General features: G+C 45.7%; 1 protein-coding gene across 36 annotated transcripts in view; it reads right to left on the reverse strand.

Moving 5' to 3' along the window:
- Positions 1–23,261, reverse strand: part of NEK1 (NIMA related kinase 1) — a 213,091-nt gene that overhangs the window by 47,058 nt on the left and 142,772 nt on the right. For 35 of the 36 annotated variants that reach the window (XR_011559613.1, XR_011559611.1, XR_011559607.1 and 32 more), the window contains one exon: positions 14,807–15,006. The exons of the other annotated variant lie outside the window; for it this stretch is intronic. Coding sequence is in view for 18 of the 35 variants with exons in the window: in XM_070757424.1 (XP_070613525.1) it covers positions 14,807–15,006 (200 nt within the window). In the remaining 17 variants the exon portion in view is untranslated. The remainder of the gene's footprint in view (positions 1–14,806; positions 15,007–23,261) is intronic. 36 annotated transcript variants of the gene reach the window in all.

Here is a 23,261-nt window from a genome sequence, read left to right on the forward strand (position 1 = left end):
GTTTTTTTTCTACACCACAGTTTTTCCCGCCCGATGACATCATACGTCATCACCAAACTAACGTCTGCCATTGCTGATTGGCCGAAATCTCGGCCAATCAGCTTTGCCATCGCAAAAACTTTGCCCAGCAACACTGATGCACCAAAATCTCAGCCAATCAGCGTTGTCATTGCAAAAATTTCGCCCGACTGCTGATGGACAGAAATCTCGGCCAATCAGTGTTGTTTGGCCAGCGTGCTTTGGAACTTTTGGAACTTGTTAAGACTTGTTGGAAGATGGCTCCTAAACGTTGCACGCGGAGCGGAGGCGGCAACGCTAAAAAGAGCAGGAAGATGCTGACAATTAAGGAGAAAATTGAACTTTTGGACATGCTGGAAGAGGGACACTCTTATGCAGATGTTGGTCGGCATTATGGGATCAACGAATCGAGTGTGCGATACATTCGGAAAGACGAAAAGAAGATAAGGCAAACTTCTCTGATAACATTCAACAAGGCTGCAAAAAGAATGGTGACGCCTAGTAACAAACGCCTTATGAAGATGGAAGCTGCTTTGCCGTGTGGGTACAAGACTGCCGTAAAAAGAGCATTGCTTTGGATACCAACACCATACGGACAAAGGCACAGCAACTCTACACCCGTCTTGCAAACACAGAAGGAGGCGATGCAGATGAGGGAAATGCAGGTGAGGGCTGGGGTTTTTTATTCTGTCATTATTTAAGTGCTTTTACCATACAGTACTGTATGCTTTCATTCAAGAGTCACTTCTCTCTCCCTTTCCTGTCATTCTCTGCAGATGAAGGTGCTGATGACTCTGAAGACCCCCAGCCATCAACATCTTCTGCTTCTTCGGCCCCATACACATTCACAGCAAGCAAAGGGTGGTTCGAGAAATTTCAACGGCGCTATGGCCTGAAGAGTGTGTCATTGTACGGAGAAGCTGCCTCAGCAGATACAGGTGCAGCCGAAAAGTACGTCCAGGGCACGTTTAAAGACCTAATTGAAGAAGGGGGCTACCTTCCAGAACAGGTGTTCAACATGGACGAAACAGGCCTGTTCTGGAAGAGGATGCCTTCACGGACTTTCTTGATGCAAGATGAAGCCAAAGCCCCTGGCTTTAAGGCCCAGAAAGATCGGGTAACTTTGATCATGTGTGGGAATGCAGCAGGCTTTTTGATGAAGCCAGGGCTAATTTATAAGTCATGAAATCCAAGAGCCCTCAAGAACAGAAATAAGAATGCATTGCCAGTGTACTGGATGCATAATCCTAAAGCATGGATTACAAAACCCCTCACGTGGGACTGGTTTCATCAGTGCTTCATCCCACAGGTGAAGGATTATTTGGCTGGCAAAGGACTCAATTTCAAAGTGCTTCTCCTAATGGACAATGCTGGAGGCCATGATGACCTGGCACATGAACATGCTGGGGTGCAAGTCGAATTCTTGGCACCAAACACCACATCACTTATCCAGCCGATGGATCAAGGTGTTATCCGCGCATTTAAGGCACTGTACTCGCGCAATTCCCTTGCAAGCCTCGTGGAAGCAATGGACACTGATGAAAGCTTCACATTGAAGGGCTACTGGCGTCAGTACACGATCGCATCGTGTCTGAAGAACATTCAGAATGCCCTAATGGATATGAAGTCACAGACAATGAATGCCTGCTGGAAGAAATTGTGGCCGGAAGTGGTGCATGATTACAAGGGATTTGCTCCCGAAGAAATTCAACATGCTGCAGTCCAGAAATCTGTGAAGCTGGCACAGGCACTGGGTGGAGGCTTCATTGACATGACACCAGATGAAGTCCATGGGTTGCTTGATGAGCATGGCCTACCAATGACAGACAAAGATCTGGAGGAGCTGACCAGGTCAGCGAGTGAAGAAGAGGAGGAAGAGGAAGCTGAACAAGCTGAGGAAGAAGATGTTGGCCTAACGCTTGAGCGGCTTGCAGAACTGAACAGAGCTGCTGCACATCTCCAACGCATGGTGGAACTTTGGGATCCCAACATGACTCGCTCTATACACTTTAAGGCCTCCCTTGACAACACCTTTGCACCATACAGAGCCATGTTAGCCCAGAAAAAGAAACTGCACCAACAACTGCCCATAACTATGTTTGTCACGAAAACCAAGAGGTCTGTCACACCATCACCTGCAGCGTCCATTGTAGAAATGGTGATAGAAGAAGATCCCGAGTTATCCTAGTTATGCTAACCCCCCCCCCCAAAAATGTAAATAAATATTGTTATCATTTATTATCAGGATGACTAAGTGTCTTATTCAATGTGTACAGGTACAGATAGAGGTACTGTAATGGGAAGGGGAAATGGTAATTAAGGGGATGGGAAATGGTACTTTGTGGGTTAAAAGTGTTGGGACTGAGTGGCATACAGAAGAATGAATGAATGACTGACTGAGTGAATGAAATTCAAACACAGGTGGGAGGGAAGGAAGGAAGGAAGGAGGGAAGGAAGGAGGGAGGGAAGGAAGGAAGGAGGGAAGGAAGGAAGGAGGGAAGGAAGGAGGGAAGGAGGGAAGGAGGGAGGGAAGGAAGGAGGGAGGGAAGGAAGGAGGGAAGGAGGGAGGGAAGGAAGGAGGGAGGGAAGGAAGGAAGGAAGGAAGGAGGGAAGGAAGGAGGGAAGGAAGGAGGGAAGGAGGGAGGGAGGGAGGGAAGGAAGGAGGGAAGGAAGGAGGGAAGGAAGGAGGGAGGGAGGGAAGGAGGGAAGGAAGGAAGGAGGGAGGGAGGGAAGGAAGGAGGGAAGGAAGGAGGGAGGGAAGGAAGGAAGGAGGCGGGCATTCTAAAAGCCGAGAAGCCGTTGCCGCCAGCACTGCTGCAGGAGGACTCGTGCCCCAAGAAAGCTGGTGAGAGGGGCGAATCGGGCGGGCGGGGGGTAGCTGGGTGGGTGGCCGACATTAAAAGCAATCATTGCCAGCCTTTCATTGCTCCCCGCCTCCAACTTCAAGCCCTTGCGCGGCCATGGAAAAAGGGCCCGCATGCGCAGATGGTGTTTTTACTTCCGCGCCGCTACATCGCGGAAAATCGATTTTCGCGGGAGGTCTTGGAACGTAACCCCCGCGAAAATCGAGGGATCACTGTACTGTATTTAGGAATATGGATCACAGCCAAAACGATATCATTAAAAAATGACAATGATATTAAAGTAATTGAAGAAATTAAGAAAGATCTAGAAATATGGAATAACCTGAAAAAATCTTTCATGGGAAGAATAGCAACTATTAAGATGAACGTTCTACCAAAGATATTGTTTTTGTTTCAAGTAATACCTATAAACCCAGGGGGGAAATTTTTTAAAGACTTAACAACAATTGTTAAAAAATTTCTGTGGCAGGGCAAGAAGGCGAGAATAAAGTTAAGTATTTTAGAAGATATAAAGGAAAGAGGTGGATTTGCTCTACCTAATTGGAAATTTTACTATAAAGCATCTGCATTAACTTGGATTAAGGAGTGGATAACCTTAGAAAACAGAAGAATACTAACTCTGGAAGGGCATAATTAGATGCTTGGATGGCATGCTTTCCTCTGGTATGACAAAGAAAAAACACATTCATATTTTAAAATAGATACAATAAGAAAGTATTTACTAGAAGTATGGAAAGATATTAAGAAAGATCACTTTGTAAATGTACCAGACTGGATATCCCCACTAGAGGCGATATCCCATCCTAATCTCATATCGGATAGGAAAATACCAAAATATAAACAATTACTTGATGAACAAATGCACTTAAAGAGATAAACTTCAAGAGGAAGGATTTAAAATAGATTGGTGGCAATATATACAGATACAGTCGAAGTTTCAAAAAGATAGAAAAGTATATATATTTAACAAGAGTAAAAACTTTTTGAGTAGTTTATTGACCACAAATTCAAAGAAATTAATTGGGAAAGCATATAAATATATGATTGAACATAAAAATATAGACTTGACTCTCAAAGACAACATGATAACTTGGTGTAAAAAATTCGGCAAAGAGTTTGATTTAGAGACCTGGGAGAAAGTTTGGATAACAAATTGGAAGATGACAAACTCTGTCTCTTTAAAAGAAAACCAAATTAAGATGTTTTACCGGTGGCATCTCCCACCGAATAGAATGGCTAAGATGTATCCAAATACCTCCCCAAATTGTTGGAAATGTAAAAATGAAATAGGTTCCTATTATCATCAATGGTGGACATGTAATAAAGTCCGGACATATTGGAGAATGATAGAAAAAATGATAAAAGAGATTACATTATATGAAATAGAAAAATCCCCTGAATTTTATCTTTTAGGCATAGCTAAACAGAAATATAAAAAAGATATTTTTTTTCTGGTTGTACATATTTTAACAGCCACCAGGATAGTTTATGCACAAAATTGGAAAGGGGAAGATATCCCCAAAAAAGAGGATGTAGTTAAAAAAATTCTGGACTGTGCAGAGATTGATATGATGACAAGAAGGCTGAATGACCAAGAAGAATCTGACTTTTATATTATTTGGGATAAAGTTTATACATGGATAGATAAGAATAAAGGTGAAAATAAGGTAATGAAAACTGTATGAATATAATCAAATGTTATTGATATTTTTTGTTGTTACGATTGTTGTTGGTTTTTCTTTTTTATCAACTTAACTTTATGTTTATTAGAATATGCAAACAAAATTCTTATTTTCAATTAGAATATTAGTTTGACTTAAAGATTTAAGATTTTATCCTTTTTTATGTATTAAAAATTGACTTCAAGAAAAGAGGGGTAATTGTAACCCCTAATATGTGTTTAAATGTTTGTAAGTCTGTATGTCTTTTTTATTCAAAATCAATAAAGTTTATAAAAAAAACCCAAAACATGGATTAGAGACTGGATAGTATTAGAAGATAAAAGAACATTAAAATTAGAAGGGCACGACCTTATGCTTGGTTGGCATGCCTTTATATGGTACGATAAGGACAAAATACATACATATTTTAGAAGACATACAATAAGAAAGTATTTGCTAGAAGTTTGGAAAGATATAAAGAAGAATCCTTTTTTAACTACTCCCGAATGGATTTCTCCCTTAGAAGCAATAACACACCCCAATTCAGTTCGGCGCTGAGGGAAAAAAGATCGTGAATTTGGGTTTCTTTGTTTCCCCACCCCGCCGCCTATTTGGTTGGAAATTTCTAACTGAGGGAACTGAGGTGATTCTCGCCTCCCCCCCTCCTTCTGCTTGCTGCCGCTTCTGGTCCTTCTTCATCCACCACAAAGACAGAGCAATACCTGAAGCTGGCTTTGTTTCATCTATTTTTTAAATCCATCTGGCGCTTTTCAGGCTTCGTGCCTTTCCCTCCTCTCACGTCCCCCTTTTTCGTTTGGTCTTGGTTTTGAATTTGCCGAAAATATGGGAGAAACGTCCCATTTTAATTTAGTGTTTTGGTTTTCAAGAGTCATCTCGTCTGGTTTCGTTTGGGGTTTTTTTTTTTTTAAATCGCAGCCACAGAAGGGTTAAAGTGCGAAAGCCGGGTAAGCCTGTCTGAGAGAGCATATGTGAAAGAGAAGATGAGTTGTTGGTGTTTTTTTCCCTTTGCCAGACAAAGGAGTACAATAAAACTTAAGAGAAACCAGATGTTAGTTTTGGTACGGGCAAATCGTTTATTCGGAAAGGGACTGGTTTCCTCGGGGCCTTGTAAAAGTTAAGATCTGAAGTCGATTGTCCCGAAATACTTGGATTGGTAAGTCGCTTTCGCTGGTTCCTTTTAAGTCCTTTGTTGCTTGGGCAGAAATTGTAGACGTAAGAATAACAGAAGACTTCAGGTATGGACTTATGGTTGCATGATTTCCTCTCAGGCCAGATGGCAAGTTGATCAGGTCCAAATGTAGGGAAAGAGAAAAGAAAAGAAAGAACGTTACAAAAACACCGGGGAGGAGGCTGGAGAGAAACACTCCCCACAAAACTTCCTCCCCTCCTTCTTTTTTATAGTGGAACCGGGGTGGGGGAATATTACTATAAAAGAGCTGGGGTGGCGCAGCAGGTAGAGTGCTGTACTGCAGGCCACTGAAGCTGACTGTAGATCTGAAGGTCAGCGGTTCAAATCTCATCACCAGCTCAAGGTTGACTCAGCCTTCCATCCTTCCAAGGTGGGTAAAATGAGGACCCGGATTGTGGGGGCAATATGCAGGCTCTGTTAAAAAGTGCTATTGCTAACATGTTGTAAGCCGCCCTGAGTCTAAGGAGAAGGGCGGCATAAAAATCAAATAAATAAATAAATAAATAAATAAATAAATACTGGACCGAAGAATTGGTGTAAGCAGCAGTTGGAAGAGAAAAGTGGGGAAAAAAGGTTCTTGAAGGGAGAACTTTCGCTTCTTCCACCATCCGCTTGCCAAACATTCCCCTTTTGATGTGACAGAGAAACACTGCTGTGTTTTGGTGAGCCTTCTCAAGATGCCTCATCCTTCCAGCCGGGAACATGCTGGGAACAGTAGTCCTCAGACTCCATCGCTTGGCAGAGGGCAGCGTGATCCCTTCGGTGGGAACTACATCGTGATGTAACCATGTGGCTGTGCTGTTGAGCCCTCTCCCCAATGCAATCAGGTAAAAAAAAAAGGCAACAGAGGGTGGTGAAGGTGACTTCACAGCTGAAGTGTTTCCCCCACCCTGCACACTTGGCCTCTGCAAAGCTTCTATGCTATACCCCCCCTTTGAAAAGCCCGCCCCATTTCCTCATCGGGTTTCCCCGATCGTGTTTCTAGCGAAGGGATTGCGCTTTTGTGTGTTTCAGCAGCCAGATTTCACTTTTACTCCAGGGCTCTGGACTCTTTTCATTGCCAGTCCCCCCCTCCCCGCTTTGAGATTCTTTTATAAAAGCAGCAGCAGCCTATAAATCTCTGTGGAAACCTTGCACTGGTGCACCCTTCTCCTTTCTCTCTCTCTCACACACACCTCCTTCTTCCCCCCCCCAACACCAAATCGCTCCCCTGACATCTCGGGTTCAGGAAAGAAGCTCCGATACCGAGCGTGTGTTTCTAGCGAAGGCATTCCGCCTCTTTTTGACTATGGGCGCCCACTCCTTTAATCCCAAGAGAGATTGCATAAAGCTCGGTCTCTTTCAGAGGTCTTGGCTGAGAACCCTCGATTTGCACGTTCCCAAAGGGAGTTGGGCGCAGTTCTTGCCTTCCTCCCACTCCTCCTCATCCCGGCCCGGCTACGGAGCTCATCTTCCAAAGTCTTCCTCCTTCTCCCCACCTTACCAAGTCACGCTCTCCCCAAGCTTTTTGCACACCAGAGTTTTTCAAATCATATTTCTGCTTTGGATGGCTCCCCTGTACGGAGCCACCACCCCCCCCCCCGGCAAGCTAAAGTTCAGGTTGGGGCATTGGAAGGATCCGGAGAGGTGGAAAAAAATCCTATGGGCAAGTTGTGTCGGGAGAGCGCGCGCGTGCTGGGCAGGGATCCTCCAAAGTTACCATTAACCAAAGCCTTGAATGGCAGATCTAGTGGAGTGGGGACACAGGCAGGGAGGGGAGCCCATCCAAGCAGCAGTGGCTCCCGGGCGGCCTCGGTGCAGCTCTTGGAGTGGGTGGGACAGGCGCTGTTGGCGGAGGGTGAGGGGGCAACCGGCAAGGCGGGCAGGCAGGAAGGTGGCATCTCCGGGCTCTCCGGTCCATCCAGGAGCTGATAGTTTCACCCTTCCCCACACCTGGCTTTGGCCCCTCGCGGGCTTCTGGCAGGAGGGGGCACCGGGTGATGGATAGCGCGGCTCCCATGGACACATTTTGGCAGCGAGATGGGGGAAATCCCCTCTCGCCCGACGCTTCCTCAGCTCGCCTGTCCCCACTGCGTTCAGCTCCACTTTGTCCGCCCACCGCTTTTTAAAAAAACCTTAAAGTTTTGGATTTTCCTAATGGGCTTGCACTCATTATTCGCTTATCCATTGATTCCTATGGGAAACATTGTTTCATCTTACGAACTTTTCACCTTACGAACCTCGTCCCGCAACCAATTAAGTTCGTAAGATGAGGTATTACTGTATTTGAATTGAGCTCCAGTACGTTAGCTTCAGTACATGTACCAGAACCTGGTATTTGCTGACCCTTCCAACATTTCATAGATTCACCTTTAAACATTTTAGCTATCCTTTCTGGTGACATCTATAAAACATTTTATACAAATTTTCTTTATATGCTGTTGCCATTGTCAATTTGTAATTTCTTTCCCAAAACTATTGCCATTTATCCAGTCCTGTAGTATGACCAAAATTCCTTGCCCATTAATCATCATTTCCTTCACTTGTTATTGCTCTAAATCAATATTTAATGTAGTTATACAATTTTTAATTGTTCTTTCATCCATTCCTGTAAGCATTTCATCTGAGTATTTCATCTATTTCTGTCACTTCTAAATTTATAGAATTTTTATTTATCATCTCTTGACTACAATTGCATTCTCATGTACCTATCCATCTTCATTCCTTGTTTCTCCAATTTTTGAGTAGATATCTTTATATCGTGCAATATTTTCACAATTGAGTCTATTCGGGTAATTTTCAAATAATATTTTTCTTTTATCTTTTCCTACACTCAGCACAAAGAGTTCCTTATACAATGCCTCTGGAAATAGCTGTGCATTTTACTTCTTCCATACCATAAATATGTGTGCCATCCTATCTGTATATCACATCTCTCCAAAAACAAAAGTCTCCAAAATCTCCCAGTAGATAGCTGCTTTGACCCTGGACCTAATGAAGCATAGTGGACCAACATCAGTAGGTGACATGGTTCCCAAAATCAACACAGACTGTAGAAACTTTTGCATCTCATTTGGAAACCAAAGATCCAGAGGATGGCGGAAGAATGGAGAGACACACACAGCAAGACGCTTGAAGTCTAGTGTGAAGTTTCCACAGTCTGTGATGATTTGGGGAGCCTTGTCATATGCTGGTATTGGTCCACTGTGCTTCATTATGTCCAGGGTCAATGCAATCATCTACCGAGAGATTTTGGGGCACTTCATGCTTCCTTACACATGGGGATGTCGACTTCAATATTCCAGCAGGACCTGGCACATGCTCACACTTCCAAAAGCACCAAAACCTGGTTCAATAACTGTAGGATTACTGTGCTTGCTTGGCCAGCAAATTCACCTGACCAGAAACCCATAGAGAGTCTATGGGGCATTGCCAAGAGGAAGATGAGAGACATGAGACCGAACAAAGCTTAAAGCCACTATTGAAGCATCCTGGTCTTCCATAACACCTCAGCAATGCCACAGGCTGATAGTTTCCATGCCACACCACATTGAGGCAGTAATTGCTGCAAAAGGGGCCCAAATGAAGTACTGAGTATATATGCATACTTACACTTTTCAGAAGTCCAATATTGTTCTATGTACAATCTTTGTTTTATTGATTGCATGTAATATTCTAATTTTATGAGATGATGAATTTGTGGTTTTCATGAACTGTACCCCATAATTATCACAATTATAAGAAATGACGGCCGGCTTGAACTATCTTGCCTCCAAGTCCTCGGAGAGGGGCGGCATACAAATCTTATTATTATTATTAATTTATTAATTTATTAGATTTCTATGCTGCCCCTCTCTGTAGACTCGGGGTGGCTCACAACAACAATAAAACAATTCATGACAAATCTAATAATTTAAAAACATTAAAAAAAACCGTTATTAAAGCAGACATACACATACATGAACTGTATAGACCCAGGGGAGATGTCTCAATACCCCCATGCCTGACGGCAGAGGTGGGTTTTAAGGAGTTTACGAAAGGCAAGGAGGGTGGGGGTAGTTCTAATCTCAGGGGGGAGTCAGAGGGTCAGGGCCGCCACAGAGAAGGCTCTTCCCCTGGGACCTGCCAAACGACATTGTTTAGTCGACGGGACCCGGAGAAGGCCAACTCTGTGGGACCTAATTGGTCACTGGGATTCGTACGGCAGAAGGCGGTCCCGGAGATATTCTGATCCGATGCCATGAAGGGCTTAACCAACACTTTGAATTGTGACCGGAAATTGATTGGCAACCAATGCAGACTGCGGAGTGTTGGTGTAACATGGGCATACCTTGGTAAGCCCATGATTGCTCTCGCAGCTGAATTCTGCACGATCTGAAGTTTCCGAACACTTTTCAAAGGAAACCCCATGTAGAGAGCATTACAGTAGTCGAATCTCGAGGTGATGAGGGCATGAGTGACTGTGAGCAGTGAGTCCCGGTCCAGATAGGGCCACAACTGGTGCACCAGGCGAACCTGGGCAAACGTCCCCCTCGCCACAGCTGAAAGATGGTTCTCTAATGTGAGCTGTGGATCAAGGAGGACGCCCAAGTTGTAGACCCTCTCTGAGGGGGTCAATAATTCCCCCCCCCAGGGTTATGGACGGACAGATGGAATTGTCCTTGGGAGGCAGAACCCACAGCCACTCTGTCTTATCCAGGTTGAGCTTGAGTCGGTTGACACCCATCCAGACACCAACAACCTCCAGGCACCGGCACATCACTTCCATTGCTTCGTTGACTGGACATGGGGTGGAGATGTACAACTGGGTATCATCTGCGTACTGATGATACCTCACCCCATGCCTCTGGATGATCTCACCCAGCGGTTTCATGTAGATATTGAATAGCAGGGGGGAGAGGACCGACCCCTGAGGCACCCCACAAGGGAGTAACCTTGAAGTCGACCCCCCACTAACACCGACTGCAACCGACCGGAGAGGGAGGAGAACCACTGAAGAACAGTGCTTCCCACTCCCAACCCCTCCAGCCGGTGCAGAAGGATACCATGGTCGATGTTATCGAAAGCCGCTGAGAGGTCAAGAAGCACCAGGACAGAGGATAAACCCCTGTCCTGGACCCGCCAGAGATCATCCATCAATGAGACCAAAACAGTTTCCGTGCTGTAGCCAGGCCTGAATTCTGACTGTTGAGGGCCTAGATAATCGGCTTCTTCCAAGGACCATTGGAGTTGGAGTGCACCACCTTCTCAACAACCTTCCCCATAAAGGGAATGTTGGAGACTGGCCAATAGTTGTTAAGAATGGCTGGGCCCAGGGAAGGCTTCTTGAGGAGGGGGCGCACAAGTGCCTCCTTGTAGGAATCCGGAAAGGACCCCCCCCAAAGAAGCGTTGACAATCTCCTGGACCCAGCTCCGTGTCACCTCCCTGCTGGTGGAGACCAGCCAAGAGGGACACGGATCCAGTAACCAGGTGGCAGAACTCACAGCTCCAATGGCCTTGTCCACTTCATCAGGTGTCACCAGATCAAACTCTTCCCAGACAGGTGGGCAAGTATAGACCCCAGTCACCTCGACTGACTCATTGTCAGTTGACTCTGTTATCCAATTGGAGTCGAGGTTCGCCCGGATCCGAGCGATTTTATCAGCGAAAAACGTGTTAAAATCCTCAGCACTACTCTTTAAGGGCTCCCCAACTCCCCCCTGGTTAAGAAGGGAGCGGGTCACCCTAAACAGAGCTGCCGGGCAGGATTCCGCTGATGCAATCAAGGCGGCATGAGTGCCACTTTGTAAGTCTTAATAAAAGCTCTTACAAGTGTTCGATCGGATTCAGACTTACTCTTCCTCTATCGCTTCTCTAGACGTCTCTTCTGGCGTTTCAACCCCCAGAGCTCCTCGTTGAACCATGGAGCTCTACAAGGTCTAGTGCCGCGGAGAGGTCACAACGGCGCAATCCAGTCAAGAGCGTCCGCTGCAGCCTTGTTCCAGGCCTCAGCAAGAGACTCCGCCAAACTGTGGATGAGTGCCTCTGGGGTAAACCCAAGCGCCCTCTGAAAGCCCTCTGGGTCCATCAGGCGTCTGGGGTGGAACTGCCTAATTGGTTCCGTCTCCCTGCGGGGAAGGATTGGAGCCAGGAAGTCAAGCCACAGTAGAAAATGGTCTAACCATTGCCTTGAATGCAGGGGTGGGCTCATGCCCGGACCGGGGGGTATCCATTGGGGTAGCGAAAATGAAGCTCCACCCCAGAACACCCAGTTTGCACTGAAAGATGTTGAAAGAAAATGCATAAGCCACGCCCACAGAGTGGTAGTAAAAAATTTGGTAGCCCTTCACTGCTTGCATGTAATGAGTCTCTCTCAGATATTACATTTCACCTTTTAAGTTGCATTGCTGAAATAAATGAACCTTTGCACAATATTCTAATTTTTTGAGTTTTTTCACCTGTATTTATCTTATCAGCTACAAAAGTAACCCACAGCTGTGTTTTCAAGGTTATAATATATACCAACCTTGGTCACTAGATGGTACTGTTACCCAGCCAATAAGTTAAAAAAACCAGCAGTTTTTATTTCAAAATATAAACTATTAAAAATGCTATCTATCTATCTATCTATCTATCTATCTATCTATCTATCTATCTATCATCTATCTATCTATCTATCTATCTATCTATCTATCTATCTATCTATCTATCTATCTATCTATCTATCTATGCATCCATCCATCCATCATATTTGCACTGGCACTTAAGTTCTATAAATCCAAATGTCTCAAAGCAAGGCTCTATAGGGCTCATCTCTTGCCTTTGTTTTATCCAAGCACCTTTCTTTGGCTCTTCTGCTTTTCCCCACCGCTAAATCCAGCCAGGGAGCAATTTAAAAAGTGAAACCGCTCACCCCTCTAAGCAGCCAATAAGAAAAGCTTATAAACTTTTAAGATGCATATCCAACTATTTCCTCTCCATTAATCAAAGAAAAAAAAACTTTAAAAATAATCTCACCCAGGTGATTTATTCTTCAATTCTTCAAGCAGTAGCCACCCCAGCTAATGGAAACCATAATCGCATCTCCTCAGCTGAAAATCAAGAGGCTAATGTTGGTATGCTTCCTCTTCATGACTGATTCATTTTTCTCCTCATCGCCTCTCCTAAAGAGAGATTCTGGCTCGATTTCTTTGGATTTCGAGCCCCCTACAGCTGGATGTTTCAGGGTTTCCCTCAGAACAGGGAAACACCATACCACTGTGATGCTTGGTCACACTCCCTCCCAGAAATACAGTTTAGAAGGATGCTGACATGTTAGTCCTAAATGTGCAGTGGTAGACTAGACAGAGCTTCAGTATGATCTATTGAAAGGCTAGTGATATTCCACTTGAAAACCATCACAGATCCACTGTTAGATCCCCTGCAATTTGCATACCGAAAAAATAGATCAACACATGATGCTGTTAATATGGCTCTACACTACATCCTTCAACATCTTGAATCTCCAATGACCTACGCTAGGGTCCTCTTTGTAGACTTCAGTTCAGCATTCAATACCATCATACTGGACATTCTCTTAACCAAATTAAATCAGCTAGTGGTGCCTGAACACACTTGTAAGTGGATCACAAGCTTCCTAACAGACAGGAAGCAGCAGGTGAAGCTAGGAAAAATCATATTAGATACATGTACAATTAGCACAGGTGCCCCCCAAGGCTGTGTACTCTCACCACTTATTTTCTCTCTATACACTAATGACTGCATCTCAAACGATGCATCTGTTAAACTACTGAAGTCTGCAGATGATACAACAGTGATCGGACTCATTCGAGACAATGATGAATCCGCATACAGACGGGATGTTGAACAGCTATCCTTGTGGTGTGACCAGAACAATCTAGAACTGAACATACTCAAAACCGTAGAAATGGTGGTAGACTTTAGGAGAAACCCTTTCACCCTTCCACCTCTCACAATACTAGACAACACAGTAGAGACCTTCAAATTTCTAGGTTCTATCATATCTCAAGACCCAAATGGTCACCTAACATCAAAAACATCAGCAAAAAAGCACAACAAAAAATGTTCTTTCTGCGCCAGCTCAGGAAGCTCAAACTGCCCAAGGAGCTACAGAGGAATCATTGAGTCTGTCATCTGCACCTCTATAACTGTCTGGTTTGGTGCTGCAACCCAACAGGACCGATACAGACTTCAGAGGATTATCAGAACTGCAGAAAAAACTATTGCTGCCAACCTGCCTTCCATTGAGGACTTGTATACTGCACGAGTCAAAAAGAGGGCGGGGAAAATATTGACTGACCCCTCGCATCCTGGACATAAACTGTTTCAACTCCTACCCTCAAAACGTCACTACAGAGCACTGCACACCAAGACAACTAGACACAAGAACAGTTTTCCCCCGAACATTATCACCCTACTAAACAAATAATTCTCTCAACACTGTCAGACTTTTGACTAAATCTGCACTTCGGTTCTACTAGTTTTTCTCATCATTCCTATCATCCTTTTCCTCCCACTTAGGACTGTATGACTGTAACTTGTTGCTTGTATCCTAAGATTTTTATTAATATTGATTGTTTCTTCATTGCTTATTTGACCCCTATGACAATCATTAAGTGTTGTACCACATGATTCTTGACAAATGTATCTTTTTCTTTTATGTACACTGAGAACATATGCACCAAGACATTCCTTGTGTGTCCAATCACACTTGGCCAATAAAATTCTATTCTATTCTATCCTATTCTCTTCTATTCTATTCTAAGAAAGTTCCTGTTCACATCTGTAGTTAAGGGCAATCGATAATAGAGCTAAACACTATTCTCTTTTTAATAGCCATTTTGCAATTATTTATATGGACAGTAATAGTTCAATCTCAATAGTTCAACCTATTACTTCAATTAATGCTAAATAAAATGCTTGCTTAGTAGATTTGACAACTGGATATATATATAACATAGTCCGAATGATTTGTCCTTGAGGTCAATTTTGTTTAAATATCATACAAGCTGAAGACTGACTCACAAATTTCAGACTTACCTTTCTATAAAACAAATACAGAACCAAAGCATACCTGAATGCCATTCTTCATTAAAAGCACTTTTAGCACTGAAATTGTTGCCATCCTCTTCCACCTCTGTATCATTTCCTAGGTATTCGGCTTTTAATGTTGTTTCTTCCTCTTCACTAAATTCATCACTGGGTTGCTCTAGAAGTAACTGCTCCATCGATGCCTGAAGCTCTTGCAAATCTGTATCTGTCTCCCCAAAAATACTGTAACATAATTTTTTGGCCATTATTTTAATCTAAGTGAATTCTTCAGAAATGTTGAAGCTAAAACTGCAAAATGTGTTTTTAGTCACAGTAATAGCTAATACTGATCATAGATAATAGAACAGCTTTATAGAATATACTATAGATTGAAATACAGTAATACCTCATCTTACGAACTTAATTGGATGAGGTTCGTAAGGTGAAAAGTTCGTAAGATGAAACAATGTTTCCCATAGGAATCAATGGAAAAGCCAATAATGTGTGCAAGCCCATTAGGAAAATCAAAAACATTAAGGCTTTTTTTAAAAAAAGCAGGGGGGGGAGCAGACTAAGCTGAGGCGAACGGAGTGGGGGGAGGAACAGCGAGAGGTGGCAGTCCCAAGGAAGCAAGGCGAAAAGAGCCTCTCTTGAGCTCCATGGGTCTTTCCCTCCTGTTTTTGCCCACCCCGTTCTGCTCATTTTCCCCACACCTTTCTCCTCTTGAGCTCCATGAGTCCCTCCAGTTTTTGCCCACCCTGTCCTGCTCATTTTCCCCACACCTTTCTCCTCTTGAGCTCCATGGGTCCCTCCCATTTTTGCCCACCACGTTCTGCTCATTTTCCCCACACCTTTCTCCTCTCTTGAGCTCCATGAGTCCATCACGTTTTTGCCCACCCCGTTCTGCTCATTTTCCCCACATCCTTCTCCTCTCTTGACCTCCATGAGTCCCTCCCATTTTTGCCCACCCTGTTCTGCTCATTTTCCCCACACCTTTCTCCTCTCTTGAGCTCCATGAGTCTTTTCCCCATGCAGTTTGGAAGGGGGGAATTTGTCGCTGGGATTCAAAGCAGAGCTGGCAAAAATGAAGGGAATCAAGGAGCCTCAGGGAAATCCCGGCGGCTGCTCGGGTTCGTAAGGTGAAAAGAACCGTTGAACTTACCTGAACGGTCTTCTCGCTGCACTGCGAAGAGAGTCCAACGTGGGTAATACTTCAGCCTTATTGGCAGGGACTGAGTTAAAAATTAGCATAATTATTATGTCCTGCCCACCACTGCCCCCTCTTAGCCAGTGATAAAAACGAAGGAATAGTAAGGAACAAAAACTTTTATTTAACAACTGTAACCCTTAAGAAACTGTGCACCTGGGCCAAAAGGCCGGGCGGGTTTGGACTCTCTTCGCAGTGCAGCGAGAAGACCGTTCAGGTAAGTTCAACGGTTCTTCTCCACTGCACTGCTCAGAGAGTCCAACGTGGGATATACCCAAGCCACATTCTAGGGAGGGATAGGCCGGACCAGGGGCGCTGGAACACAAACTCCCTGTAGCACTCTTCTGCCGAAGGCTGCCTCCGTTGAAGCAAAAGAGTCTAGGCGGTAGTGTCTAATAAAGGTCGTAGGGGCAGCCCAGGTAGCTGCCCTGCAAATGTCCTCAATTGGCGCCTGAGTAGTCCAAGCGGCTGTGGTAGCCGCGCTTCGGGTAGAGTGGGCTGTAATCCTACCCGGTAAGGGTGTTGCTGTGGACCGATAGGCTTCGATGATACAAGTCCTGATCCATCTGCTGATGGTCTTAGATGAAACTTTTCCTCCCATTGAAGAAGGGAGAAAAGACACGAAGAGGGCCTCCGACTTTCGGAAGGTGCTAGTGCGGCGAATATAAATCTTAACTGCTCTTCTCACGTCCACCTTATGCCACCGCAGCTCTGATGGGTGAGAGCCATGTGTGCAAAAATCTGGTAAGACAATGTCCTGGGCTCTGTGAAACCTGGTGTTAACCTTGGGTATGAAACAGGGGTCCAGACGCAGAGTCACTCTATCTGGATGAAAAACACAGAGGTCCGGCCGAACCGATAGTGCTGCAAGTTCCGAGACCCTACGGGCCGAGGTGATGGCTACTAGGAAAGCTACTTTTATTGAGAGAAAACGAAGTGATACTTCCCTCAAAGGTTCAAAGGGGGGTCCTGTTAACGCCCTTAGAACCAATGGTAAGTCCCAGGATGGAAAGTGGTGTATGACGGGAGGAGACAGGTTTGCTGCTCCTCGTAAGAAGTCCTTCACCCAAGGGTGATGAGAAATTGGACAAAACGGGTCTGGTCGGAGAACTGTTGCTATCGCCGCCACCTGTCGTCGGAGTGTGTTGGGCGTCAACCCTTGGTCTAGTCCTTTCTGGAGGAATTCCAGGAGATGTAGTACTGAGGACGACAAGGGCGTGATTCCCTGAGCTCTGCAAAAGGTGCAGTATGCCGCCCAGGTAGCCTGGTAAATACGCGTCGTTGATGGTCGCCGTGCTGCTTGAATGGTGTTAATGACACTTTCTGGAACCTGTTTCTCTCTCATGCGGTACCCTTCAACCTCCACACGGCAAGCTTCCACCACTGTGGGTCTGGATGCACTATTGATCCCTGTGTCAGGACCAGCCGTTGAAGTGGGATTCTCCATGGTGGTAAGATTGACAATCCCATCAGGTCGGCAAACCAGGGGCGCCTGGGCCAGTAAGGAGCTACGAGGAGAATGTCCGCCTCCTCGGAAATGATCTTGGCCACCACCCTGTGTAATAGACAGACAGGGGGAAAAGCGTACAGAAGCCCCTTGGGCCATGGTGATAGCAGTGCATTGACCTGCTCGGCCTCTGATGTCGGAAATCGGGAGAAGAATCTGGGCAATTGCCGGTTGTGTTGTGTGGCAAAGAGGTCCGCTACTGGTACTCCGTACCTTTGCACTATTAGTTGGAATGCCTCCGAGTTCAATGTCCATTCCCCGGGATCGATTGTCGTCCGGCTCAACCAGTCCGCCTGGGTGTTTTCTATCCCCGAGATATGCTCTGCTCGGATCGATGCTAGATGTCTTTCTGCCCATGACATTAGCTTGTGGGCCTCCTGCATCAGGCGGTCTGAGCGTGTGCCACCTTGGTGGTTCACATGTGCCCTTGTTGCCACGTTGTCCGTTAAGATTAGGACATGTTGGCCCTCTACCATGTCCGAGAACGACTGTAGAGCTTTGAACACCGCTCGTAACTCCAGTCTGTTGATATTGGTATCCTCCAAGTCTGCTGGGGACCACCTGCCCTGGGCCACCTGTCCCCGTGAGTGCGCCCCCCAGCTGGAAAGACTTGCGTCGGTGGTTATCGTCACCTCCTGGTGAGCCAAGAAGGGGGAGCCCTTGGTTAAGGCCGGTGAGGTCCACCACGTGAGGGAAAGGCGAACTGTAGTGGTCAGGTGCACTTGTCTTTTTGAGTTGCTGAGACGAGCCCTTTGGAAGGGGAGGAGGAACCATTGAAGGGGGCGAGCGTGAAGCCGGGCCCAAGGAACAATGTTGATACAAGAGATGAACATCCCTAGCAGTTGAGACAGCTGTGCTAGGGAGGTCCTGTTGCGACGGGAGATGGAACGAACCAGTGCCCGTATCTTCTGCCTCCTCTCTCATGAGAGGAAGACTAGGCCTGTCGAAGAGTCTATTATAGCGCCCAGATGGAGCAGGCGCATAGTCGGTTCTAGATGACTCTTGGCTCGGTTGATGGTAAACCCTGCCCTCTCTAGTGAATCTATTGTCCGGGCCAGGTCTTGTCTGGCTTGTTGAGGGCTTCTGGAGAGAATGATAACGTCGTCTAGGTATGCTAGAAGACGGATGGATTGAGCCCTGAGGCTTGCTGTTAGAGCGTCCAAAATTTTGGTGAATGTCCTCGGAGCTGAGGACAAACCGAAGGGCATGGCCTTGTACTGGAAGTGCTGGTTGAGAAGAGAGAAGCGGAGGAATTGTCGATGGTGTGGATGGACCGGGACATGGAGGTATGCCTCCTTGAGATCGATGGAGGTCATCCAGTCCCGGTGGCAGATAGATGCTAGAATAGTGTGCAGAGAATGCATTTTGAAGCGTTGGTACCTGATGTAAAGGTTCAGCTGTTTCAGGTTTAAAATTAGGCAGCAGCCGCCGGAAGACTTGGGTACCACAAACACGATGGAATAGAATCCCAGCATCTCCTGACGCGTTTGTACAGGCTCTATTGCTCCTATGTCGAGGAGGTGTTGAACCTCCTGCAGGATGATGGCTCGCTTTTGTGGTTGATTCAATGAGGTTTCTATAAACCTGTTGGGAGGCCGGTGTAGAAATCTTAGTTGAAGACCCTGACCTATGGTGTCCAAGGCCCAGACGTCTGTGGATATGGACTCCCAAAAGTCGGTGAAGCACTGCAGGCGCCCACCAATGGGACTGTCCTGGGAGGAGTCACTTCTGCTTTCGATAGCCTCCCCTATTGCCTCCTCGAAATGGTCTACGGGATTGTTGGAACTGTTGATTTCTGTTCCCATAGCCTCCTCGGTCAGTGCGATAGGTGGGTGTATAGGTCCCCTGACCGTAAGGTCTTGTGACCGGGGATGAAGATGAGGCGGGGTCAGAACGAAAGGACTGCCTGCGGTAATAAGGGGCTCCCCGCCTATCCTGACGCCTTGCTGATCGTGGCAAAACTTTTTTCTTGTCCCTATCCTCAATGAGGACCTTGTCTAGGGATTCGCCAAAGAGTTGAGAGCCCTGATACGGGGCCGCAGCGAGGCGCCATTTCGATTTGGCGTCTGCCTGCCACGAACGGAGCCAAAGCAAGCATCGAGCTGATAAGTTCGATGCCAAGGTGCGGGAGGAGAACCTAGCTGCCGCTAAAGTGGCATCCGCGGAGAATTCTGTAGTAGCAATAAGCTTATTAACATCTTGGCGGAGCCTGGCATCTTCCGGGCCTAGTCTGGCAAGCATATCCTTCAACCATAGGATGGAGGCCCTGTTAAAGAAAGATGCGGCCGATGCCGCTCTGAGTGACCAGGCGGACAGCTGATGAATTCGTCTGATCATGTTCTCCGCCCTTCTATCATCCGGCTTCAGTCCATCTGCCATGTCAGATGGCACGACTGCATTGGACATCAAGGATGTTACTGGTGTATCCACCGAGGGATACTGGAGTAGATCCTCCACCTCTGGGTCAAATGTATAGAACTTCCTGTCCCAGGCTGATGGTCCTAGGGCTGCAGTTGGCTGCTTCCAGGGCTTTTTGATGTTCTCTGCAAAGATGGGTATTGCAGGGATGTGCTCAGACTCCTTCTGTGGCTCGTTGATGAGTCTGGCTGCTGGCATGATGCCCACATCCTGAGCTGCTGGCTTTGCAGTGTTATCAGGAGTCAAAGTGGCTTTGGCCTTATTTAACAGAACTCTGAAGAGAGACTGCTTGAATAGACCTGCTAACGGAGGTTGCTCAGGCAAGGTGGCTTCATCTCCTGAAAGCTCATCCTCCTGGTCCATGGGCATTTCACCCAGGTCTTGGTCCTCCTGGAAGGAATCATGCACAGATGTGGCCACCTCAGGTACAGTCCAAGGATCCTGTCTGGTAGGCCTAGGGAGAGTGGAAGGCCTCTGCTGGGCACCCACTGCAATGCCCTGAGAGTAGACCGAAGCAATCATATCCTGCAAGGATGGAGACATTGTTTGCCAATTGCCCATGGGCCCTCTAAGGCCCGCTGCAGTTGGTGTGAATGTGGCTGCTGCAGCTGAAGATGGTTGAGACCCTGGCTGTATAGCTGGTCTGGACCATTCTGCCCTCTGAAAGCCTTCTGCAGGTGGTGCACTTAAAGGGCGATCAGGTGACAATCCCCCTGCACCTGTGAAGTGAAAGGTCTCCATTGGAATCTCTGAGACCGAGGGGCTCTGTTGACGTGGGGGAAGACTGCTTGAGGGGCTAGGGCCCTTCTTAGCCTTGGTTGTTTCCAATTGGGCTTCTAAGGCTTTAATCTTTTCCTCAGCCTCTTTTAGTGCTGAGGACTGGGAGGCCTTCCCTGAGGCTTGGTAGGATTTCCCCTTAGATTTTGTGTCATGAGCCTTGCCTTTCCCTTTATTTGTTGAGGGAACTTTAAGCTCACTAGGGGGGGTTTGTGGTAACTGCGACATAATCATATAATTACTCACAGCCGGCAAAGAAGGCTTATTCAGGAGGCCAGTAGATGCAGAATGACTAAGCAAATTGTGACGCCTAAAAAGCGCGTCATCGCCCCCTAGTGGCTGATTGGTCTATGACTTGAGAAGTCTGTTGACTGACCTCGTTGTCATGGCAACTCTTGTTAGTCCCAAAACATGGCAGCTGGGGAAAACTTTAAGTAGCTGAGTCATTGTGTTAAAATGGCGACCTCGACGTCAGGCAGGAGGAGAAAATTGTCCCTTAACGAGGCAAGGGGAATCTTTAATCCCCATAATTTGCCATTTTGCCGGTTAGCTCTGGGGCGGCGTTCCAGCCCCCTCTCGGCAATTTAGTGCTCCCCGTGCTGATGGGGGCAATCCACTCCTGCTCGGCAATTACAAGGCTTCCCTGCCGCCGCGATTAAATTGCGGTCCTTTTAGCCGCTAAATAGCTGTTTTACAAGCTTCTGAATGGAATGAGACAGCCGGGACTCCTCACACTCAGCATAGCAACCGAACCGGAGGTGCTGCCTCACGCTGGCCACCCAAGGAGGTATCTGGGTCTAATTGGGGAGGGGGGTTTGATCGCTCACGTCAGTGACCCCATACCAGCGCACCCTGTCAACAAAGCTTGCTCCGGGGAGCAGAGGCTTCTCAGGGGTGAAGAGTTGGAGAACGATACCCCAGAGGGCAGAGGCTCTCAGTCCAGGAACTCCAGCTTTTATTTCCTGCAGAGGGAGATAAAAAAGGGAGAAGAAAAGATTAGTTTTAAAGAAACAGAAGCATGCATTTATTATTAGAATCTATCTCCTAACTGGAGAGAACAAAACTCATAGTCCCTACTCTATGACTGAGTTTTTAAAACTGGCTAAGAGGGGGCAGTGGTGGGCGGGACATAATAATTATGCTAATTTTTAACTCAGTCCCTGCCAATAAGGCTGAAGTATTACCCACGTTGGACTCTCTGAGCAGTGCAGTGGAGAATAGTTCGGAATAAGAGGCAAAAAAATCTTAAACACTGGGTTCGTATCATGAAAAGTTCATATGAAGAGGGGTTCGTAAGATGAGGTATCACTGTATATCACAAGAATTGGAGCTTGTTTTATGCTGCTATGAATACTGAACATTTTACAGATAATTTCTGTTCCGTTTATTCAATTTAACTCCAGCCTTATAAATTCAAACAGTTGAGATTTTTTGCTTAAGAAGTAAAACCATTTTAACACTAAAATCTATAATAGGAAGAGCAAATCAATCAAACTGGCAAAGAGAAGCCAATACAATTGTAATTATCTTCGCTTTCTCTGTTTAAAAGGAGTCGTAATTGAAAACTATTCTTTCTCTCATCATCATACAGACAGATCTTAGCAAAGAGGCTTGCTTAGGCCTTAACAGAAAGAGAAATTTTCTTAAGTATGATATATCTGACCAAACAAGTCACTATTCAGGACATAGTATGTAGTTACAACAAACAAATGGAAAATCTCAAATTCTAAACTTGAATTTCTCAACCATTTTGCAAGAAGAGCATAAATAAGAAAGGTTCTAATTAAAAGTAGGTGATTATTTTTCTCCATGAATAAAACAATTAACGTACAAAATGAAAATGGTATGTAGCCACTAAGACAAAGGAGAAGGAATATTAGCTGTTACAAGACATAGGTTTTGTATATTTAAGAACTGTTTTATAAATCAAGAAATTCACAAATAACTGCAACTGGATGTACTAATTGGTGACAAAGTGGTTTGCAAATATTCAGATTCACCACTAATACCTGACATCAGCTTACGTGCTAACAATATAAAGTTTTGGTCATGATCTATAAAGCCCTACATGGCTTAGGACTAAGTTACTTATGTGACCATCTCCTGCCTCATGAATCCCAGCGACTGGTCAGGTCCCACAGAGTTGGCTTTTTCCAGGTCCCATCAGCTATCTGGCGGGACCTTGGAGTACAACCTTCATTCTGGCAGCTCCACCCCTTTAGAATCAACTCCTACCAGAGATTCCTATTGCCCCCATCCTCCTGGTAAGGTTTTGAAAACTCACCTTTGCCGGCAGGTTTGGGACTGTTGAGCATTGACATCTTGCTCCAGTCACGTGTATGACTGCAATTGAATGAATGTGGATGATTGCTTTTAAATAAATTGGGATTTTATATTAGATTTAGACTAGTTTTAACTGTTGGATTTCTTACATGTTCCTTTTTGTATTTATCCCTGTTTTGTAAGCTGCCCTGAGTCTACAGACAAGGGCAGCCTAGAAATCCCAATAATAAACAAGTACAGTGGGGAGAAAAAGTATTTAGTCAGACACCAGTTGTGCAAGTTCTCCCACTTAAAAAGAGGAGAGAG

This window comes from Erythrolamprus reginae, chromosome 7 (genome assembly GCF_031021105.1).
Source record: "Erythrolamprus reginae isolate rEryReg1 chromosome 7, rEryReg1.hap1, whole genome shotgun sequence".
NCBI classification, from domain to species: domain Eukaryota; kingdom Metazoa; phylum Chordata; class Lepidosauria; order Squamata; family Dipsadidae; genus Erythrolamprus; species Erythrolamprus reginae.